The sequence below is a fragment of the Puma concolor genome, chromosome D3 (genome assembly GCF_028749965.1).
Source record: "Puma concolor isolate L17-30 chromosome D3, mPumCon1.1.hap2, whole genome shotgun sequence".
NCBI lineage: Eukaryota > Metazoa > Chordata > Mammalia > Carnivora > Felidae > Puma > Puma concolor.
In genome coordinates, this window is record NC_141678.1 from 9573356 (window position 1) to 9595114 (window position 21759).

The 21759-nt window shown below is 43.1% G+C and overlaps 1 protein-coding gene across 2 annotated transcripts in view; it reads left to right on the forward strand.

Moving 5' to 3' along the window:
- Positions 1–21759, forward strand: part of ACAD10 (acyl-CoA dehydrogenase family member 10) — a 53900-nt gene that overhangs the window by 6560 nt on the left and 25581 nt on the right. For both annotated transcript variants that reach the window (XM_086681701.1, XM_086681700.1), the window contains exons 3-9: positions 2885–3033; positions 5366–5560; positions 9730–9888; positions 11100–11259; positions 12464–12605; positions 18037–18105; positions 19888–20069. In XM_086681701.1, coding sequence (XP_086537827.1) covers positions 2885–3033; positions 5366–5560; positions 9730–9888; positions 11100–11259; positions 12464–12605; positions 18037–18105; positions 19888–20069 — 1056 coding nt within the window. The remainder of the gene's footprint in view (positions 1–2884; positions 3034–5365; positions 5561–9729; positions 9889–11099; positions 11260–12463; positions 12606–18036; positions 18106–19887; positions 20070–21759) is intronic.

Sequence of the window (21759 nt, forward strand, 5' to 3'; positions counted from 1 at the left end):
CATTAGCCGAGCTGGTGGGGTAGTCAGTTCAGCATACATCTTTTTTCCTGTTGGGGCCAGTAATTCACCATCCTTTCCTGTTGGAGATTCTTCTGTTGGTGTCTGTCATTGACGGAGTTGGAAGGGCGTGCGAGCTCCCCCTTCTGGCGTCCTGACTTCATTTTAGTGAGGTTTTCCTTTTCGCGTTACCCAGCTAAGCAAACTGACTTGGTGAGCAATTTTTTAGCTCCTGCTGCAGCTGGTCCCTCAGCCTCCCTATTCCTCTGCTCATATTCCTCTGGCATTTGCCACAGGGCTGTTCCAACCTCCCAGCAGTCTCCTACTCCCCCCACCCAAGCCTTCATACTTGGAAGACAGCTGAATCTCTTCTTTTACAGAAAACAAAGATCACTGGACAGGAGTCTTCTCAGCTTTCTCCAGAATATCTTGAGAACCTATTCGCTTTACTCCCTCTGCTTCGGCCCAGGTTCAGGACCCTACCGTCTCCTACCTGCACCATCACATGAACCTCCTAACTCTTCTCTCTGCCTCTGGCCCTCTGGGTTTTGTACCACCTTCCATGCAGCCCCCAGAGTTACATTTCTGAGATGCAGATCCCATCCCTTCCCTCCCTTGCTTCAAATCCTCGAGTGCCTGTGCTTTGTCCCTTAGATTAAGCCCAGAAGCTTTCGCTTGGTATCCAAGGCCTCTTGCAAATTAGCCCTCGTGTCCATGTACCATAGCATTTCCCACATTTCAGCCTCTGTGGACTGCTTAATGTTCTTTAAATTTGCCGAACACCTTTACACTCCTGTGTCTTTGCAAGTTCTCTCCCCTCTGCTGGCAGCCACCCTTCCCTGCCTCCTCTGCCTGTTCAAATCCTACTTGTACTTTTGATGGTGACCTAAACAGTATATTACTTGGCACAGTGCCTGGAGTATTTTGCACACTCAATAAATCTTGTGGTGGTTATTAATATTGATTTTAAGACTTCTTGGGGCACCTGGGTGACTCAGTTGGTTAAGTGTCCAACTTTGGTTTGGGTCATGATCTCATAGTTTGTGGTTTCAAGCCCTGCATTGGGCTCTGCACTAACAGTGCACAGCCTACTTGGGATTTTCTCTGTCTCCCTCTCTCTGCCCGTACCCTGTGCATGCTCATGTGCGCGCTCTCTCTCTCCCCCTCTCTTAAAAATAAATAAACTTAAAAAACAAACAAACAAACAACTACAAAAAAACGACTTCTTTTCTGTGAAAGCCTCTCTGACCTCCTCCCTGGGTAGAGTGTCCCTGTCTAGCATGTTCCCAGGTCAGTTCATCCTTTATCAAGGTATGTTTTAGGTAGCAAGCTTTTTGTATAAAGGGTTAAGTAGGCTTTGCAAGCAACACAATCTGTCACAATTGCTCAATTCTCCTGTTGGAGCAAGAAAACAGTGATAGACAGTAGTACATGAATACAAAAGCAGATAGGAGACAGATTTGGTTCCCAGGCCGTATTTTGCATATCCTTGGTCTAGTTTATACACCTGTATGGTATTCCATTCTATGGATGTATCAAAGTTGATGTAACAAGCGATTTACTAACATGTGTTTAAATTCCTGGCTCTTTTCATCATAAGCAATTCTGCACAAACAGCCTTGTTCATAATCTTTGCTGACTTTTATAAATATATATGTGGGAGAAATTCCTAGAAGAGGAATTACTACATCAAACGTATATTTAAAATTTTGCTCTCCATAGAGGTTGTTCTTCTTTCCACTCCCATCAACAGTCTACAAGAGTGCCAGTTTCCTTACATGCTTGCCAATTCTGAGACCATAAAAAATGTTACACATTTTAGTTCTCAAATTAAATAAGTAGGATTATTTGGATTGAGCTTTAAGTCTTGCTATTCTCAAAGAACATGTATCAAATTAGTAACATTGATTATTTCTAAGGGAGATTGCTTGTCATTTAACTTTATTTTTTATACTTTTCTATATTGTCAAATATTTTCAATGCACAGGCCCTACTTTATCAAAACAAAATAAATGTGTAAAGTATATTATGTCTTAGAAATACTTACGATTGCTACATATATATTTGCCCCATAGCAGCTATATTTTAGAAAGAAAACACAACCTGGTACAAGAAAAAGCAGCCTCTGTCCAAAGACTCCCCGTACACACAAATGCTGATCCATCCACTGCCTGAACTTCTTATGGATAGAAATCGTCTTTAGGGGCGCCTGGGTGGCTCAGTTGGTTGAGCATCCAACTCTTGATTTTGGCTCAGGTCATGATCTTACTGTTCATGAGTTCGAGCCCTGTGTCGGGCTCTGTGCTGACAGTGTGGAGCCTGCCTGGGATTCTCTCTCTGTCTCTGCCCCTTGCTCGCACTCTCCTTCCACCCCTCAAGAATAAAAATCAACATTAAAAAAAAAAAAAGGAAAATTTCTTCTTTATTCTGCAAAGACCGCATCCCCCAAGTGAATGTTTCAGCGTAGCAGTTCTGGTGCCACAGAGGATGACTCCAGTTTACAAAATGAAGGGCCTGTTTTGGTGTGCTGTCCGAACGTGGCTTATTATGCTTGTGTTTTCTTACTACGTGCCAGGAGTGTATGAGCGACCTGAGGTACATGAGGCAGCTGATGAGAGCAGGGAAGAAAATGCATAATGCAGTGTCCAGAGTCATGTCAAGTAGAGGGTAAGGACCTGATGCTTAACAGCAGTGTCCCCTCCATATCACTGTTGCCTTGGGGTCTAAGGCTGAGATTTTGCATTTCCTCAGTTTCTCCTAATTCCCGTGAGAATCCCCCCCTGGGACCACAGCAGCGTCGCAGGGACTGGTGGTAATTCCCCTGAGCTTTCCAAACCCCAGCCATCTCTGAATGTATTTCACTTATTGCAAATTTTAATTCCTATAGAATGGGAGCTACAAAATGATATCCCTCCTGGAACTATACTGCAGGCCTTTATCTCAGGTGGTGAAAAGGGGCCCTGGATGAAATTTATGAGGGGAGAGATAACAACAGAGGATTTCTTACAGCAATTTGGGAGACTTTGCTCTGAAATCGTGAGTGATAAACATACTTGAATTTACATATTCTTTCTGCCTAGAGTTTGGGTGCAATACTCAGCTATTAAGTTGGTTAAACTGCAAATAAGTGAAAACCTAATAATCCATTTGAATTAAAAAAACTTTTTAAATTTATTCATTTGGGAGAGAGAGAAAGAGAACAAGCAAGGGAGGGGCACAAAAGGAGGGGGCCTGAGGATCCAAAGCAGGCTGTGTGCTGACAGCAGAGAGCTCGATGTGGAGCTTGAATTTACAAGCCATGAGATCATGACCTGAGTTGGGACGCTTAACCGACTGAGCCACCCAGGTGCCCCGCCATTTTTAAGTTTTTAATGCATTTCTTCCATCCCCAGGTACTGAACTTTAACTGCATATATCTAAAAGTATGTGCCTCCCCCACTCATGCTCTGTGTCTCTTTTTCAAAAACAAACATTAAAAAAAGTCTTTAAATGAATGTACATAATGCCGCTCAACTGCACACTTAAAGTGGTCGAAATAGTACATTGTATGTGATGTATGTTTTTTTAAAGATTTTATTATTTTTTTGTGTTTGAGAGAGAGAGAGAGAGAGACAGAGCATGAGCAGGGGAGGGGCAGAGAGAGAGGGAGACACAGAATCCGAAGCAGGCTCCGGGCCCTGAGCTGTCAGCACACAGCCTGACACAGGGTTTGAACTCCTGCACCCCGAGATCATGACCTAAGCCAATGTTGGATGCTTAATTGACTGAGTCACCCAACTGCCCCTATGTTACGTATATTTTACCACAATTTCAAATAGGTATATAAAACTTTGTGCTAAGTGAAAGAAAGAAGTCAGTCAAAAAAACCACAGATTGTATGATTCCATTGATATGAAATGTCTAGGACAGGGAAATCAATAGAAATAGAAACTTAGATTAGTGATTTTCTAGGACTGAGAGTATTGGGAATGGGGGGGTAGAATGGAACATGACTGCCCATATATATGGAGTTTCTTTTCAAGGTGATGAAAATGTTCTAAAATTGATTGTGGTGATGGTTACACAACTGTGAATATATTAAAAATTTTGAATTGTACAGTTTATGGGTGAATTGTGTGGTATGTGAATTGTATCTCAAGAAAGCTGTTCCGTAGTGTGTATGTGTGTGTTTGTATAAAAGAGCAGACCTGCCTTTGCAAATGTTTGAAATATGGTAACAGTTTCCAAAACCCACGTAGATTGAATTTAAAAATGAAAAATGGGTCAGAAGCTGAGGTTCACAATACGAAATCATTACATGTCTTCTGGATCATTAAGAATTAAATTATAGGGGCGTCTGGGTGGCTCAGTCGGTTAAGTGTTTCACTCTATTTCAGCTCAGGTCATGATCTCACAGTTCGTGAGTTCGAGCCCTGCATTGAGCTCTGTGCTGACAGTGCAGAGCCTACTTGGGATTCTCTCTCTGCGTGTGTGTGTTCTCTGTTTCAAAATAAATAAATTTTTAAAAAAGAATGAAATGATACCTGCTTAATATACTTTTAGCTTAAGTTGTCCTTGGATATTCTGATGCTCTTTAAAATTGCCAATCCAGGGGCGCCTGGGTGGCTCAGTCGGTTGAGCGTCCGACTTCAGCTCAGGTCACGATCTCACGGTCCGTGAGTTCGAGCCCCGCGTCGGGCTCTGGGCTGATGGCTCAGAGCCTGGAGCCTGCTTCCGATTCTGTGTCTCCCTCTCTCTCTGCCCCTCCCCTGTTCATGCTCTGTCTCTCTCTGTCTCAAAAATAAAATAAAAACGTTAAAAAAAAATAATAATAAAATTTAAAAAAATAAAATAAAATTGCCAATCCATGGGGTGCCTGGGTGGCTCAGTCAGTTAAGCATCTAACTCTGGATCTCAGCTCAGGTTATGATCTCACAGTTTGTGGGTTTGAGCCCCACACTGGTCTCTGTGCTGACAGTTCAGAGCCTGGGAGCCTACTTCAAATTCTGTGTGTGTGTCTCTCTCTGCCCCCCACCCCCACCCCACTTGTGCACGTGCCCTCTCTCTCTCTCTCTCTCTCTCAAAAACAAATACGTAAACATTTAAAAATAAATAAGTAAAATTGCCAATCCATGACTGAAATAAAGAATTCATTTAACTGGACTATTGATATAAATAGCTCCATTCCCTCACCACTGTCACCTGAAGTTACTTTTTACAACCTTGTATGTGAAGTTCTGCACCGGGGCTGAGGGACAATTCCTTTAGGTAGCAAATCAAACGAGGTAGCAGTAGGAAGACAGGAAGCCGTGTTTTTCTCTGTTGGTCATAAGCTGTTCCTCCTACTCTTAACTATTGCTGCCTCTCCTTTCCCCTCCCCCGTTTTTAGTCAAAGACCTCCGTACCTGTGGGCTCCTTTTTCTCCCTGCTGACCAGTGAGCAAGTGGCGAAGCAGTTCCCAGTGATGACTGAGGCCATAACTCAAATTCGGGCAAAAGGCCTTCGGACTGCAGTCTTGAGCAATAATTTTTATCTTCCCAACGGGAAAAGCTTTTTGCCCCTGGACCGGAAACAGTTTGATGTGGTAAGCTTGAAGTAATCCAAAACTATCGAAACAGAGTCTCTGTCCTTGCTTTAGGATGCATCATTAAACACTGCCTCGTAGCAGGTCTTGAGTGAATGGGTTTCCTTAGTCAGTCTCACTTGACTAAATTAGACTTAGACCTAACAGGATGAAAAGAGGACTTCTAAAACATCTCTGAGCTCTCAGCAAGGTCCAGCATTTATGGTCTTTGATAACTGGTTGAAACCTCAGCTTTAGAGACTCTTTCATGTTCTGGGTTTGAACCTTATTCGTCACATAACTCACAAACTTCCGTCAGCCCTCACATCTAAAGGGACCTTTGACCTTATCTCTTCAAAGACCAACCATGTTGGGGTGTCTAGGTGGCTCAGTCAGTAGAGTGTACAACTCTTGATCCCAGGATCGTGAGTTTGAGTCCCAGATTGGGTGTAGAGATAACTTAAGTAAATATTTATTAAAAAGAAAAAAAAAAAGACCAGTGATGTTGCCCTTTATTTCTGTGGCATTAATCCTGAGACCAGTGCTATCCAATAAAACTTACTGCAGTAATGGAAATGTCCAATATGGTTGTTTCTAGTCACATATGGCTATTAAGCCCTTGAAATGTGGCTGGTGTCACTAACAACTGAATTTTATTTCATTTTTATTAGTTTAAATGTAAGTAATCACATATGGCTGGTGGTTACTATATTGAATCGCCCAATGCTAGACCATCAAACTGCCCTGAGAACATACTGAGTGAAAGATGGTCTTCTGTGCCAGGAGGTTACTCCTATAAACGATTCCCCATTTCCCCAAGAGAGAAATAGATTATCATCCTGGGACAGATACGAATTATTCGTAGCTGACTTGCTTAAACTTCAGTTAGAAAGTAGATTCTTTTTTTTTTTTTTTTAAATTTTTTTTTTCAATGTTTATTTATTTTATTTTTGGGACAGAGAGAGACAGAGCATGAACGGGGGAGGGGCAGAGAGAGAGAGGGAGACACAGAATCGGAAACAGGCTCCAGGCTCTGAGCCATCAGCCCAGAGCCCGACGCGGGGCTTGAACCCCCGGACCGCGAGATCGTGACCTGGCTGAAGTCGGCCACTTAACCGACTGCGCCACCCAGGCGCCCCAGAAAGTAGATTCTTACTGAGCAGTTACTGCGCGCTGGCCACTGACTACACGTGAAGGGATACTGTGGCAAATGTGACAGACACGGTCCTTGCCCCACAGAGTACGCACCTGCTACATTTCAGGTGCTCACTCACCACGTGCGGCTAGTGGCTACTATACTGGACAGCATATACAGCGTTTCCATCATTCTGAAAAGTTCTATTGGATAGTGCTATTTTAGAACATAAAATCTAGTAAAATTGACAGGTGGAAATTCAGAGGGCAAATGTTGGAAATGAACCTCTCAGCCTAGTGCTGTTTTCACCTCCCACGTCCTCCTTCCTTCCTATAGAAAGCCTGTCAGAGATAGAGTCCTGTCCCCTCTGTACACCTTGTCTAGCTCCCCACCTGCTTTGATTGTTGTTTTCCCCGTGGGACACAAACAGCGCTCTTCCAAGCCCCCTCCCCTCCGAGTGCTCCGGGACTTCAGCCAGATTCAATCCTGTCTCTGCAGCTTGCTAGCCAGGTGATCACGGGCGGTGGCTTTGCTTCCTTGAACCTCAGTTTCTTCCTCTTTAATTCAGGAATAGCAATTTCTTTGTTGTAGGGTCGCTGCGTGCATCCCACAGAATTATGCATGCAAAGCTCTCTGCATGGTCCTGGCACATGGTCAGTATTCAGTACGTTTTGGTTATTTTCAGAGTGCAGTGCAGCTATAGGAATGATATCTTCATCTAGACAAATTAAATTGTCCAGGCTCACGTTCAGCCCTTCAAATGAAGCTACAATTTAAAAGACCTATGAGTTTCTTTAAAAAAAAAAAAAAAAATGGACTTGTTTATTCAGACTTCACAGGCATTTTGGCATGTGCTTTCCAGGAGTTTTCTGATGGGTTTTCGTATTTTAGGTCTGCAGAAGACCTGGAGTTTTAAAAACATTTCATCAAGGGCAAGGGTTTAGATTTTTGTTCTCTAAAGCACACGCGCGCACACATACATAGATGTTTTGATAGAATAAAGATAGTGTAAGCAATCTGTGATCTCTGTCAACATTAGAGGCTGAACTCTTTTTTTTTTTTTTTTTAATTTTTTTTTTTTCCAACGTTTTTATTTTTATTTTTGGGACAGAGAGAGACAGAGCATGAACGGGGGAGGGGCAGAGAGAGAGGGAGACACAGAATCAGAAACAGGCTCCAGGCTCTGAGCCATCAGCCCAGAGCCCGACGCGGGGCTCGAACTCACGGACCGCGAGATCGTGACCTGGCTGAAGTCGGACGCTTAACCGACTGCGCCACCCAGGCGCCCCTAGAGGCTGAACTCTTAAACCAGTATTATAGGAATCTGTCTTGGCTTCAAATGTTTTTCCATCTAATTTTTTTCAATTAAAAATATTTTTACATTTTTTTATTATAAAAACCCACATAACATAAAAGTTACCATCGTAACCATGTTTAAAGTGTTCAGTTCAGTAGCGTTAAGTATATTCACATTGTTAAGAACTACATCTCCAGGACTTTTTCAACTTGCAAAATAGAACAGAAAGAGAAGGCCAGGGATCTTATCAAACTTAAATCTGGAGAATTTTTTCACTTCCCCAATACAGTGACCCTCAACATAGTCCCTCAGGAGAGATGCCTGCTTGTGAGAACTTGACTCACTGGGCTCACCACCCCCTCTGTCTGTCTCAGCCAGCACAGCTGTGTTGTTCTCCCGCAGTGTGGACACTGGTCTGTGTCTGAAACACCCAGTTTCTCTGGTACCCACTACTGATGTTTTCTTTACACGGAGCTTTGTCTTTTTTAGTTCATTCGGCTCCTTAAGAGACAGGGAAGATTAAATAGAGTGGTCCAATTTATTTAGGATATTTATTTTCCTGAAAGGGCAGTTCTCACCCAACCCTGAATAATGCAAATGTAGAGTAGAGGGAGGGGTTTGTCCTTGGTTTTGGAGAGCCTGAGTCCTTCCTGGAGTGAGCATGGATTGAGTTCTATTCTCAGGGCAGACCAGAGGGTGTCAGTTATAAGCTTCTGTGGCTGTTTTAGGCCCACTTTATAGGAGATTAAGCCCTGGGGACAGTGTAAGAGGACCTGCAGGTTGATGGATCAGAGGTTGCCTGGCACTGGGTCTGGTTTTGCAGGGTTTCATCTGGACCCTCTGAAGCATACCCACCCCCCACCCTCCGCCCCCCACTGCATTTCCAGACCAGATACACAGTGGAAGTGAGGTTGTCAGGACACAGGAAGCTCTTTGCGTGAAAGGAACAGTACTTTGCCATGAACAGTCTCTTTGGGGTCTGTTCTCCCATGGGATTTATATAAGTTGAGGATGGCTGTTTTGCTTTTTAATTTCTGAAATACAGACATTAAGGTCATGTGCCTTTTGTAGTTAGTAAACAGTGCTGCCTTCTTTTTAAAAAAAAAATTTTTTTTTAATGTTTATTTTTGAGAGAGGGAGAGAGAGAGCACGAGCTGGGGATGGGCAGAGAGGGAGACAGAGGATCCAAAGTAGGATCTGCACCGACAGCAGAGAGCCCGATGTGGGGCTCAAACCCACGAACCAACCATGAGATCATGACTTGAGCCGAAGTCGGGCACTCAACTGACTGAGCCACCCAGGTGCCCCTCCCTTCTTTCTGAAAAAATGGCGAAGTAGAAATCTACAGCTCTTCTGTGTAGCCACAATATTTAACATTAGCAAAATGCTAACATCATTTTGGAACCACTCAACTTTCATTTAATGTTCTCAACAACCGCTAAGATAGGTAAGATAGCTATTAGCATCCCCACTTTGCCGATGATGACATTGAGGCCCATTGTGGCTTCGCTGTGTGTGCAAGGTCGCTGTTTCTGAACCAGAACTTTGGTTTTCTGAGCTTGCCCCCAGCTAGTAACCCAGTATTACCATATCTCCAACTTTAAAAAGCAACATCATTTTATATCATAACACTCTGAAGTTACTTATTATAACAAATCTCAACGGTCTTCCTATTATTCTTTTAAAAAATATGCCAGTATGCATGTGGGAGCACCACCTTTTAGGGACACTCATCTCTCATCCCCGTCCCTCGCTCAGGTCGTGGAGTCCTGCCTAGAAGGTGTCTGTAAGCCAGACCCCAGGATATACAAGCTGTGCTTGGAGCGGCTTGGCCTGCCGCCTTCTGAGTCCATCTTTCTTGATGATCTTGGACCGAATCTAAAAGCGGCTGCCAGCCTTGGCATTCACACCATAAAGGTAATGATCACTATTTTTTGAACCCCTGCTGTGCTCTAGGCACTAGCATAAGCATTTCTAAGCTTGTCCTGTTAACAATCATAGTTGTGTTTAGTGGTTTTCCACCATGTTGCTATGGTCTTCTTTTTTATTAATTTTAGGACATTTACATGACGAGCCACTCTATTTTTTTTTTTCAACGTTTATTTATTTTTTTGGGGGGACAGAGAGAGACAGAGCATGAACGGGGGAGGGGCAGAGAGAGAGGGAGACACAGAATCGGAAACAGGCTCCAGGCTCCGAGCCATCAGCCCAGAGCCCGATGCGGGGCTCGAACTCACGGACCGCGAGATCGCGACCTGGCTGAAGTCGGACGCTCAACCGACTGCGCCACCCAGGCGCCCCGAGCCACTCTATTTTTGAAAGGAAGTAAGACAGACACTAAGAAGGCAGTTTGAGAAAAGAATTGTGCAAGGAGGTGAATGGCAGGCTTAAGACATTTGGGATGGCAGCTAGGCTGTCCCTGTGACACCGTTCTGGGTAGGGAGCCGGCAGCTACCAGCCACCCGGACCGCCCAGGTCATGGCTGTGAAGCACAAGAAGCCACCTGAGAGGACGTCTCTGTCCAGCTTCCTGTGTTTGGGTTTCCATTATGAAGCTGATGGGCCATAGGGACAGGGTTGATGCTGCAGCATAGTATCATGCCCTCCTGGCATGAAGGAGCACCGTGGACTCTTAACTGGCACTCTTCCCAGCCAATAAGAAAGTTTAGTGTGGTTAAGAATTAAATGAGAAGAGCAAAGTCTTTATACAGCTTCCTCATTAGCTGAATATCTTGGCCTCCAAAGTCCTTGCTCAGAAACGTGACTTCTTGGATATTTTCCTCTAAAAAACTGCCCTTTTAGGGGCGCCTGGGTGGCGCAGTCGGTTAAGCGTCCGACTTCAGCCAGGTCACGATCTCGCGGTCCGTGAGTTCGAGCCCCGCATCGGGCTCTGGGCTGATGGCTCAGAGCCTGGAGCCTGCTTCCCATTCTGTGTCTCCCTCTCTCTCTGCCCCTTCCCCGTTCATGCTCTGTCTCTCTCTGTCCCAAAAATAAAAAACGTTGAAAAAAAAATTTTTTTTAAATAAAAAATAAAAAAATAAAAATAAAAAACTGCCCTTTTAGAGAACAGACAGGAGGCCAGGTCAGGGTTGACTGGTGGTACATGTTCAGTCTTCTCTTTGAAACCAGGTTGATGACCCAGAAACTGCAGTAAAGGAATTAGAAACCCGTTTGGGTTTTACGTTGAGAATGGTTGTTCCAAACACTTGCCCCATGAGAAAGACAATGGACATTCCACGAGGTTCCTTGGAGAAGTACCTTAAAGACTTACTGGGGACCCAAAGCACAGGTATTTAAATTTCTGCTTTTTGCCAACTCTTTCAAGGCTAGGCCTTCAGTCTGGTTCTCACTTTCAAACCCTAGTGGAATATGCTGGAGACAGAGGCTGTGTGGTGAGGAAAACAGCCATGGAGCTCAGTGGATCTGAGTGCAGCTTTCAGTTTTGCTTGGGGAAAAGCATGAACCCCAAAAGTACACTCACCCTCTCTTCCACCCGAGAGTGTGGTGTGGCAGGGATCGCCTGGGATCTGGAGACTGTGTACGTGCCCAGGGGTGTTTGAGTGTGTCTAAATGTTTTGAGATGACAGCCTGTTTTGTGGAGGTGATTTAAGAAGCTGCATAAATTTACAGTGTGACAAGTTGTCTCCATCTCTTCAAAGGCCCCTCTTTGATTCTTCATATTCCTCTCTCAGAAAAATAGGTGCCTCGGGGGCCTTGGAAGACATTTCCACCTGGTGATAAGGTTTTGCCTCGCCCATTTAACCCTTGAAGACTTTTTGCGTGGAGCTCCACTTATGTTTTCCAGAGATTGGATTGTTCTTAGGGCCTCTGCAAAGCTGAGGGGTCCCTTCTGAGCAGGCCAGCTCCAGCTAACTCAGGCAAATGCCAGTTTCTTGCTCTTCTGACCATGTGAAACGAATCTGTGTCCAGAGTTCAGTCTTGTTATGAAGCTGAAGGTTAATTAGGATGTTCCTGAGCGGGAGCCACGGATTTGAGCCCCTTGGGGTGGGAGAGAGCATCTCAGGGAAGCACTCAGCTCAAGCTACAGGCCTCCGCGGAAGCTCCTCCCAGCCGTCACGCCAGTCTCAGGTGTGGTTTGGCCGAGTGTGGACTGAGGGATGCACAAGGGCGCTTTTCATCCTCAGGCTTAAAGCATTCCATTTTAGCATGGTGGGTTGCCATGACCGTGCTTGTGGTTGATAAACAGAACTGAAAAGCTTTTCTTCGTGGAGCGGGAGTTGGCAAGAAGGACAAAACTGGACACCTGCACAAAGTGAAGATGATTGTGGTGTAAATGGAGTGGCCTTTGCCACACTGTAGTGGATCTGGGCTGGCACAGTAGGCCTGGGGCTCCGTCACTTCTGGTGCCCAAGTCGGAGGTGCATCCCTAATCAGAATGTCCTGCATCCCAAATGAGGTACTTGTTAGAGAGCAGGAATGCCCAGCTCTATCCTTCCGAACTACTGTCGTTATCTTTGTTTTCAAACTTGCAGGCCCATTGGAACTCCTTCAGTTTGATCTTGGGCAGTCAAATCCAACCTACTACATCAGGCTAGCTAACCACCAGCTGGTTCTGCGGAAGAAGCCCCCGGGGACACTCCTTCCATCCTCCCATGCAGTGGAGAGGGAGTTCAGGTAACTTCTCAGAGCTGGGGTGTGCTCCCCTCCATCCTCCGCAGCTCAGCCCTGAGCTGACAAGTCAGCTCTCCATCAGACTGCCTTGAGACGTTTAATGTATGTATGCATGTATGAATTTCCAAAATTATCTCAAATAAGAACATGTAACCTAATTTTATTCAGAAGTTTGTTTTCTCTTTTCTGTACCTGAACCTGTAGGAAACTAGACCTTTTTGGAACCTCTGGTGGAAAAAGCATTATTGGAATACTCATTAGTCTCACCTTTTAGTCTTAAAGACTAAGACCTTTAGTCTTATAAACAGTGTATCAGTGGGGCTGAGGCCAAAACAAGCATGGCATTGAGTTGGTAGTTGTTGAAATTGGCTACATGGGGGTTTGTTTTATGAATCTCTACTCATAGATGTCTGAAATTTTCCATAATAAAATACGTAAAATAATAATGGGTTGCATTACAGCCCATCCCAAATAAAATAGTTTCTTTTGAAAGTAGGAAAATTTAAACATAGCAGGTTGAAAAAAATCCTAGCTCCAAATTCTTTGAAACTGAGATGAAAATTCTGGATGGTCTCCAGAGTGGGGGTTACTTTCCTGGAAGCCTTTCTCTTCCTCTGCTTCCTTCTTCCTTCCAGCCCATTATGTTCTGTAGAAGGAATGTTGCAGAGTAGTAAGGAAAATGTGACTTTGGCTCTTGGTCCCTTCTTGTTCTCACTGTTTACTGTTTCTTCTTTGGACTTTTTAGTTCCTAGAATCTGACTTCTCCAAGTATTGCAGGCAATGGTGACTGAGAATTATGAAGCTTTAGGGGTCTTCAGAGGAGAAAACCTGTAGCTATTTCTGAACATTTATATATGTACCCACATAGTAGCAGGTTTGTATTTAGAGGAAAGAAACCCTAAAAGTGTGAAACCCCCACTCTATTCTCATGCATCCTGCTTGTGAACTCTGACCATTCCCAGGGGTACTGAGGAGTTCTGGAGGGCTGTGGTGACATTCCAAAAATCCAGGAATGCAGAGAATTTCCATTTTAGTAAAGGAATAAAATGGGCATTTGAAGATGAAATGTAATATAGTATCTGCTTATAAAATGCTAAATGTGGGGGGGGGGGGCGCCTGGGTGGCTCAGTTGGTTAAGTGTCCCACTTCGGCTCAGGTCATGATCTTGTGGTTCACGAGTTCGAGCCCCGCGTCGGGCTCTGTGCTGACAGGTCAGAGCGTGGAGCCTGCTTCAGATTCTGTGTCTCCCTCTCTTTCTGACCCTCCCCCCGTTCATGCTCTCTCTCTGTCTCAAAAATAAATAAATGTTAAAAAAAAAAAAAATGCTTGGGGCGCCTGGGTGGCGCAGTCGTTTAAGCGTCCGACTTCAGCCAGGTCACGATCTCGCGGTCCGGGAGTTCGAGCCCCGTGTCGGGCTCTGGGCTGATGGCTCAGAGCCTGGAGCCTGTTTCCGATTCTGTGTCTCCCTCTCTCTCTCTGCCCCTCCCCCGTTCATGCTCTGTCTCTCTCTGTCCCAAAAATAAATAATTGTTGAAAAAAAAAAAATTAAAAAAAAAATGCTAAATGTAGGGGCACCTGGGTGACTTAGTCAGTTAAGCATCTGACTTTGGCTCAGGTCATGATCTCATGGTTTGTGAGTTCTAACCCTGTGTTGGGCTCTGTGCTGACAGCTCAGGGCCTGGAGCCTGCTTCAGATTCTGTGTGTGTGTGTGTGTGTGTGTGTGTGTGTGTGTGTGTGTGTGTCTTTCTTTCTCTGCCCCTCCCCTGCTCACACTCTTTCTCTCAAAAATAAATAAACATTAAAATGCCAAAGGTAAATCTGAACAACTTTGGGAATTTTGGAAAACAGCATGATACAATTTATTAAAAACTTCATTGTAGTCACACTTTGAGATCTAACAATTCCAGTTAGAGGAATGTCTCTTTAAAAAATAATTCTAAATAGGGAAAACAGCTTTATGCAGTAATATGGTCACCACAATGTTGTTTTAATAAAAAATTGCAAACACCCAAAAGGTACAATAATCAGGAGATGATTAAACCTTGGTCTATCTACTTGTTGCCATAACAACAATAATAGTAATAGCTGACATTTACTGAGCATTTAGTATGTGCCAGGCACTGCAATAAATGTTTTGGATGTATTGTTAACCCAAAGCATTCTCACAACAACTCATGATATGTTACTATTATGGTCCCCATTTTATAGGTGAGAGAAGCGAGGATTAAAGAGGTTAAGCGGTATCTCCAGGGACACACAACTAGCTGTGAGTGACGGAGTTGGGCATCATACCTGGGAGGCAGTAGGATTTCACAGCCCAGCTTTAATGATTGTGCTATTAGTGTAGCCAATAATATGCCTGACACAAAAATGCCATGATAAAATTTTAACGTGATAAAAACAGATAGAAACCACATATAGTTCTATCCTGTTTTTTTGTTTTGTTTTTTAAAGATTTTATTTTTAAGTAATCTTTACACCCAACCTGGGGCTCAAACCCACAACCCCAAGATCAAGAGTCACACACTGTACCAGCTGAGCCAGCCAGGCACCGCCTATTTTTTTTTTTTTAAAGACTTGTGCACTGAAACAAAAACATTAGAAAAGAACACAACATTATTTACCATGGTCATGTTGGACTAGCATGTTTCTGTTCCTCAACTGTAAGCAACAGAAACCCACCTAGACTGACTTAAGTCTTCATTTTTAAAAAAGGAAGAGGAGTAAAATTTATTGACGTCACAATTTAAATCTTTCAGGCATAACCAGATCCAAGGGCCCATATAACGTCACCAGGACTCACTCATTTTCTCTCTCTCTTCATCTCTCCACTCTTCTTTCCTCTGTAACCTCAGTGAATGTTCCAGCATACCTCCTGAGATTTGACTCATTGGCCCAATGTGTTGTCTGGGGTCAGGAGGATGCACTATTCAGATTGGCCAAATCTGGGTCTTGTGCCCATCCTTGGGACCAGGGTTTGCATCAGTCCCACCCAGACCATGTGGACTGACGGTGGGGGAGAGCTGTTTCCTAAAGGAAAGCCCAGGTACGTTATCAGAACTTGAAGCAAGGAAAGGACACCAGGCAGGCAAAAAGCAGGAGCCAGTTACTGGTGATAAGACTGAGTAATTATTGGGGCGCCTGGGTGGCTCAGTCGGTTGAGCGACCGACTTCGGCTCAGGTCATGATCTCGCAGTTTGTGAGTTCGAGCCCCGCATCAGGCTCTGTGCTGACAGCTCAGAGCCTGGAGCCTACTTCAAATTCTATGTCTCGCCCTCTCTCTACCCCTCCCCTGCTCACGCTCTGTGTCTCTCTGTCTCTCAATAATAAATAAACATTAAAAAAAAATTTTTTTAATGAAAAAAAAAGACTGAGTAATTATTTTTCTATTTAAAACATGAAAAAATTTCTTCCTTAAGTGATTCATAAAATTTACCAGTAAACCCATCAGGGACTGGAGTTTTTAGGAAAAGGTTTTTTGATTATGGATTCAATTTATAAATATTGGGTTATTCGGATATTTTATTTCATCCTGTTTTAGTTTTGGTAAGTCATAATTTGCAAGGAATTTGTCCATTTGTCTAATCTATCAAATTTATTGTTCATGATATTCTTTTATTGTAGTGATTTTCCCTCTTTTTCATGATATTGAGTGATAATTTGTTCTTTCTCTCATTAGTCTATTTAGGGATTTATCAACTGTTTTCAAAGAAGAGTGTTTCACTTTATTAAATCTTTCTGTTTTCTGTCTCATTTATTTCTTTTCTATCTTTATTCCTTTCCATCTACTTACTCTGGGCTTATTTTTTCCTTTATAGTGTAACTGATTTAAAGTCTTTTTACAAGTATTTAAAGTTATACGTTACTTTCTAAGCACTTCTGTATCTCACAAATTTTGACATGTTGTATTTTTTTTTCAACGTTTTTTTTTTTGTTGTTGTTTTTTTTTTTAATTTATTTTTGGGACAGAGAGAGACAGAGCATGAACGGGGGAGGGGCAGAGAGAGAGGGAGACACAGAATCGGAAACAGGCTCCAGGCTCCGAGCCATCAGCCCAGAGCCTGACGCGGGGCTCGAACTCACGGACCGCGAGATCGTGACCTGGCTGAAGTCGGACGCTTAACCGACTGCGCCACCCAGGCGCCCCACACATGCTGTATTTTTTATTGTTATTACAGTTTAAAATATTTTCTAATTTCCCTCGTAATATCTTGTTTGACCCATGGCTTATATGAAAGTGTGTTCTTTAATTTGCAAATATTTGAGCTTTTTAAAAAAATGTTTTATTTATTTAAGTAATCTACACCTCACATGGGGCTCAAACTCACAACCCTGAGATCAAGAGCTGCATGATCTTTCGATCAAGCCGGCCAGGCACCCCTCAAATATTTGAGCTTTTTCTACGTGTCATAAATTAATGATTTTTAGTTTAATACCATTGAGATCTTAGAAATACTGTTTAAGATTTCCGTTACTTAATCGTATGAACCAGGATATGATTTATCTTGGTGAACGTACTGTGTGTACTTCAAAAGAATGTGTATCCTGCCCTTGTTGAGTATTGGGGGAATGGCCATCAGGTCAAGTCGTTGGTAGTATCACTTGGAACTTTGTCTTACTGTTTTTTGTTCTAGTTCCATCAGTTACTGATAAAGGGGTACTATAGTCTCAACTATGATTGTGGATTTGTCCGTTTCTCTCTGTAATTCTGATTGTTTTTCTTTCATTTTGAAGTCCTGTTATGAGGCATGTACACATTTATGATTGCAATATCTTCCTGATGGATTAATTCTTGTATCATCTGGAAATGTCCCTCTGCTTCTGGTAGTACTCTTTGTCTTAAAGTGTCCTTTCTCTGATATTAATGTGGCTATTTCTTAAAAAAAATTTTTTTTAACATTTATTCGTTTTTGAGAGACAAAGAGAGAGAGAATGTGAGTGGAGGATGGTCAGAGAGACACAGAATCAGAAGTAGGCTCCAGGCTCTGAGCTGTTAGCACAGAGCCCGACGCAGGGCTCAAACTCACAGACCATGAGATCATGACCTGAGCTGAAGTTGGCCGCCTAACCGACTGGGCCACCCAGGTGTTCCTTTCCCTATGTTTTTATATATAAAGAATGTCTCCTGTAGACAGCATGTAGCTAGGTCTTGCTTTTCTGTGCAATACAACAATCTCTGTCTCAACTGAAATGTTTAGTCTAATCAATATAATGTAACTATTGATATATTTGACTTAAGTCCATAATTTTGCTATTTGATTTTTGTTTGTTCCATCTGTTGTTTGTTCTTCTTGCATACTTCGGGGTCAATTGGATATTTTTTAGAATTCTGTTTTAATTCCTGTGTACACTAATTTTAATTCAGAAAAATAATTTCAAGAAAATCTCATCAATTCAGCCAGCATTTTCATTCATTTTTCTTTATTCTGGCAGGATAATGAAAGCCCTTGGAAATGCTGGGGTGCCTGTCCCCAGAGTTCTTGACCTCTGTGAAGACTCAGGGTAATGATGAGATTTATTTATTTATTTTTAAATGTTTATTTATTTATTTGGCGGGGAGGGGCAGAGAATGAGGGAGAGAGAGAATTCCAAGCAGGCTCTGCACTCACCAGGGCTCAATCTCACAAACCATGAGATCATGACCTAAGCCAAAATCAAGAGCCAGATGCTTTAACCCACTGAGCCATCCAGGTGCTTCCAGATTGATTGATTGATTGACTGATTTGTTTTAATGTTTATTTATTTTTGAGAGAGAGAGGGAGAGAGAGCAAGTGGGGCAGAGGCAGAGAGAGAGAGAGGGAGGCAAAGAATCCGAAGCAGGGTCCAGGCTCCGGGCTGTCAGCATAGAGCCCGATGCGGGGCTCGAACTCACAAACTGTGAGATCATGATCTGAGCTGAAGTCAGACGCTTAACCGACTGAGCCATGCAGACGCCACTGGATTTATTTATTTATTTATTTATTTATTTTAAAACCTTTCTTAACGTTTATTTTATTTTTGAGACAGAGAGAGACAGAGCATGAACGGGGGAGGGGCAGAGAGAGAGGGAGACACAGAATCGGAAGCAGGCTCCAGGCTCTGAGCCATCAGCCCAGAGCCCGACGCGGGGCTCGAACTCACGGACCGTGAGATTGTGACCTGAGCTGAAGTCAGACGCTTAACCGACTGAGCCACCCAGGCGCCCCTGGATTTATTTTTTATTACATATTCAAACTACAGAAGAGAAAAGCCCATCTAGTTGCTCAGATCCCAGTTTGTTAGAATGAAGACAAATAAAATGTGGATGGGAGAGAAGAAAGACCTTAGAGCATTCCCACCCCCCTACCCGCCCCCCCCGCCCCACCCCGAGAGCTCACAGATCTGTAAGTTATCCTGAAAGATGAAGAAATATTTGCTTTTGTGAGAATTGGATCCACCTAGCTTCATGTTTGTTTTTGTTAATTTTATTGTGGTCCTTCTAAGTTGTTTTTAAACTGCTTTGCAATAACCTTTTTGAATTTTTTTTTGTCCCACCTATTTAATTATGAACATTTTGAAACATAGAAAAGTTGAAAGAAAAAGTAGCATAAAGAGTTCTTATCTAGATTAAAATGTTGCTAACATTTTGCCATATTTGCCTTCTGTATGAATATATGTATGTTTACATATGTGTATAGGTGTATGATATAAATAATTTTATATAATTGTAATTACACACTCTAATAATTTTATAATTTTATACATTTTATAAATATATTTCCTTTTTCTATATATATTTTTAGCTGAATCTTTTGAAGTAAGTTGCATACCCCTCCTAGAAATAAAGACATTTTCTTTCATAATCAAAGCAGCATTATTACACTTAAGATAATTAATAATTTAATAATAAATTTAAGTTCTAGCCCATGGTCAAATCAGGATAAACAGTTTTAATGGTAGAATTTTCAAAACAAGTTTTTAGAACAGTCAACTGATTTCTAGTAATGTCTAGCCTCCTCTCAATATGCTTTCCTACATTATCACTCTTAAACTCCATTCCATAGCTTCCCCAAGTGGACCTAATGGAAGAGAGGTATGCGGGCAAGGAAGTATAGACAGGGCTGTGTGTGTGGACTGGTTTGGGGATGGGGTGCTTCTAACCTGTGTTCGTGTACGAAGGAGAAAGGAAACATCCAGTACCCTGGGCCTGAACTCCTTCCTCAGTTCTTGGAATGAACACACAGGACCGTTAGAGCAATACCATGACTAACAGCCTGCCATGTTATGAGCTGGGCCACTGAAACATCCTGTCTGTGTCCCTCCCAGGGTCATCGGTACTCCTTTCTATCTGATGGAGTACTGCCCAGGCCTCATCTACAGAGACCCCTCTCTGCCAGGCTTGGAGCCCACCCAGAGGCGGGCCATTTACACTGCCATGAACAGAGTCTTGTGCAAAATTCACAGCGTGGACCTCAACGCTACGGGCCTAGAAGACTACGCGAAACACGGTGAGCACAAGGCCATTTGTCTTTCATGCTGATAGTTTCCTCATGGTGCCCCTGGTTTTAGGATTTGCGTGATGTCAGGTTGTTCACGCACCTAGTGTTTGCTAAATGTGATGTGGGCTTCATAGCCTCCTGCTGGGAAATCCAGTTACATTTTAATGGAGGTGTCACTTACCTAGAATACGACGTTCTATCCTTGGGTACATCCCTTCATGGACTACAGAATCTCTCTTCCCTGCAACTTTATCTTGCTAGACCATTTTAATCTTTCTTTTTTCTGATACCAGCCAGGAGTATTTAAGATACTTTTTTCTGTTTTTTACTCTTTCCCCTAAATATTCTTTTCAACAGGGATAGACTTTTAAAATGCCATTATGCCAAGGTATTTTGTTTGCAGAGTTTGTTTCTGCTTGTTTTTTTTTTTTTTTTTTTTTTAATGTTTATTTTTGAGAGAGAGAAAGAGAGCAAGCACGAGGGAGGGGCAGAGAGAGAGGGGGACAGAGGATCCGGAGCGGGTTCCTCACTGACAGCAGAGAGTGGGGCTTGAACTCAAGAACTGTGAGATCATGACCTGAGCTGAGGTCTGATGCTTAACCCACTGAGCCACCGAAGTGCCCTCTGCTTGTTTTTTTTTTTTTTTTAAATTTTTTTTCAACGTTTATTTATTTTTGGGACAGAGAGAGACAGAGCATGAACGGGGGAGGGGCAGAGAGAGGGAGACACAGAATCGGAAACAGGCTCCAGGTTCTGAGCCATCAGCCCAGAGCCCGACGCGGGGCTCGAACTCACGGACCGCGAGATCGTGACCTGGCTGAAGTCGGACGCTTAACCGACTGCGCCACCCAGGCGCCCCTCTGCTTGTTTTTTAATGTCTGAGCGTACCAGTTGCTCTTCATCCTCATTGTTATTGTCTGTTTTTGCTTTGCTTTCCCTTTTTTTTTTTTTTTTTTGAAGTCAGGTGTATTGAAGTGTAGCATTTTATGAATTTGACAGGCACACACAATTTTAAAACCACTGTCACAAATGTCTCCGTTCTTTTGCATGCACAAACTTTAGCACAAGCCAAAGAATTTCACTCTTTCTGACTTGGAAAGTACAAGAGTATTATTTGACTCTTGACCAGTATGTATTCTTGGCTGTAGTCAAAAAGAATCTCTCAGCGAAGCTGTATTTTCTTCTTTCTCTGCTTTTAGCCTAAATGTGCCTCTTTTCTGTAGGACCACATCAAAGGCTATAGTATGTGTCCAGTGTATATCAACTTCCTACCGTTTCTGCCAAAGTACCTAAAGTTCCACCTCTCCACGGGCACATGATCTGAGTCCCTACTCAGATCACTCTGAGACACTTAGCTACAACAGAGCAGACCTGCTGACCTCCTAGCCCATACTGAGGGAGTTCTCCATCCCTTCCAAGTACAGCGGGCTCCGTATCATCCCCTGTGGGTTCCCCTCCACCTTGGTAGTCTCATTTGGAAATAAAAATGTGTTGTTTATCTGAAATTCAAATTTAAGTGGGTATTTTTTTTTTAATGTTTATTTATTTATTTTGAGAGAGCACACACCTGCATGAGTGGGGGAGCGGCAGAGGGAGTGAGAGAGAGAGAGATTGAGAATCTCAAGCAGGCTCCATGCTGTCGGTGCAGAGTCCCCGAAAGTGGGGCTCAATCCCATGAGAGCCATGAGATCATGACCTG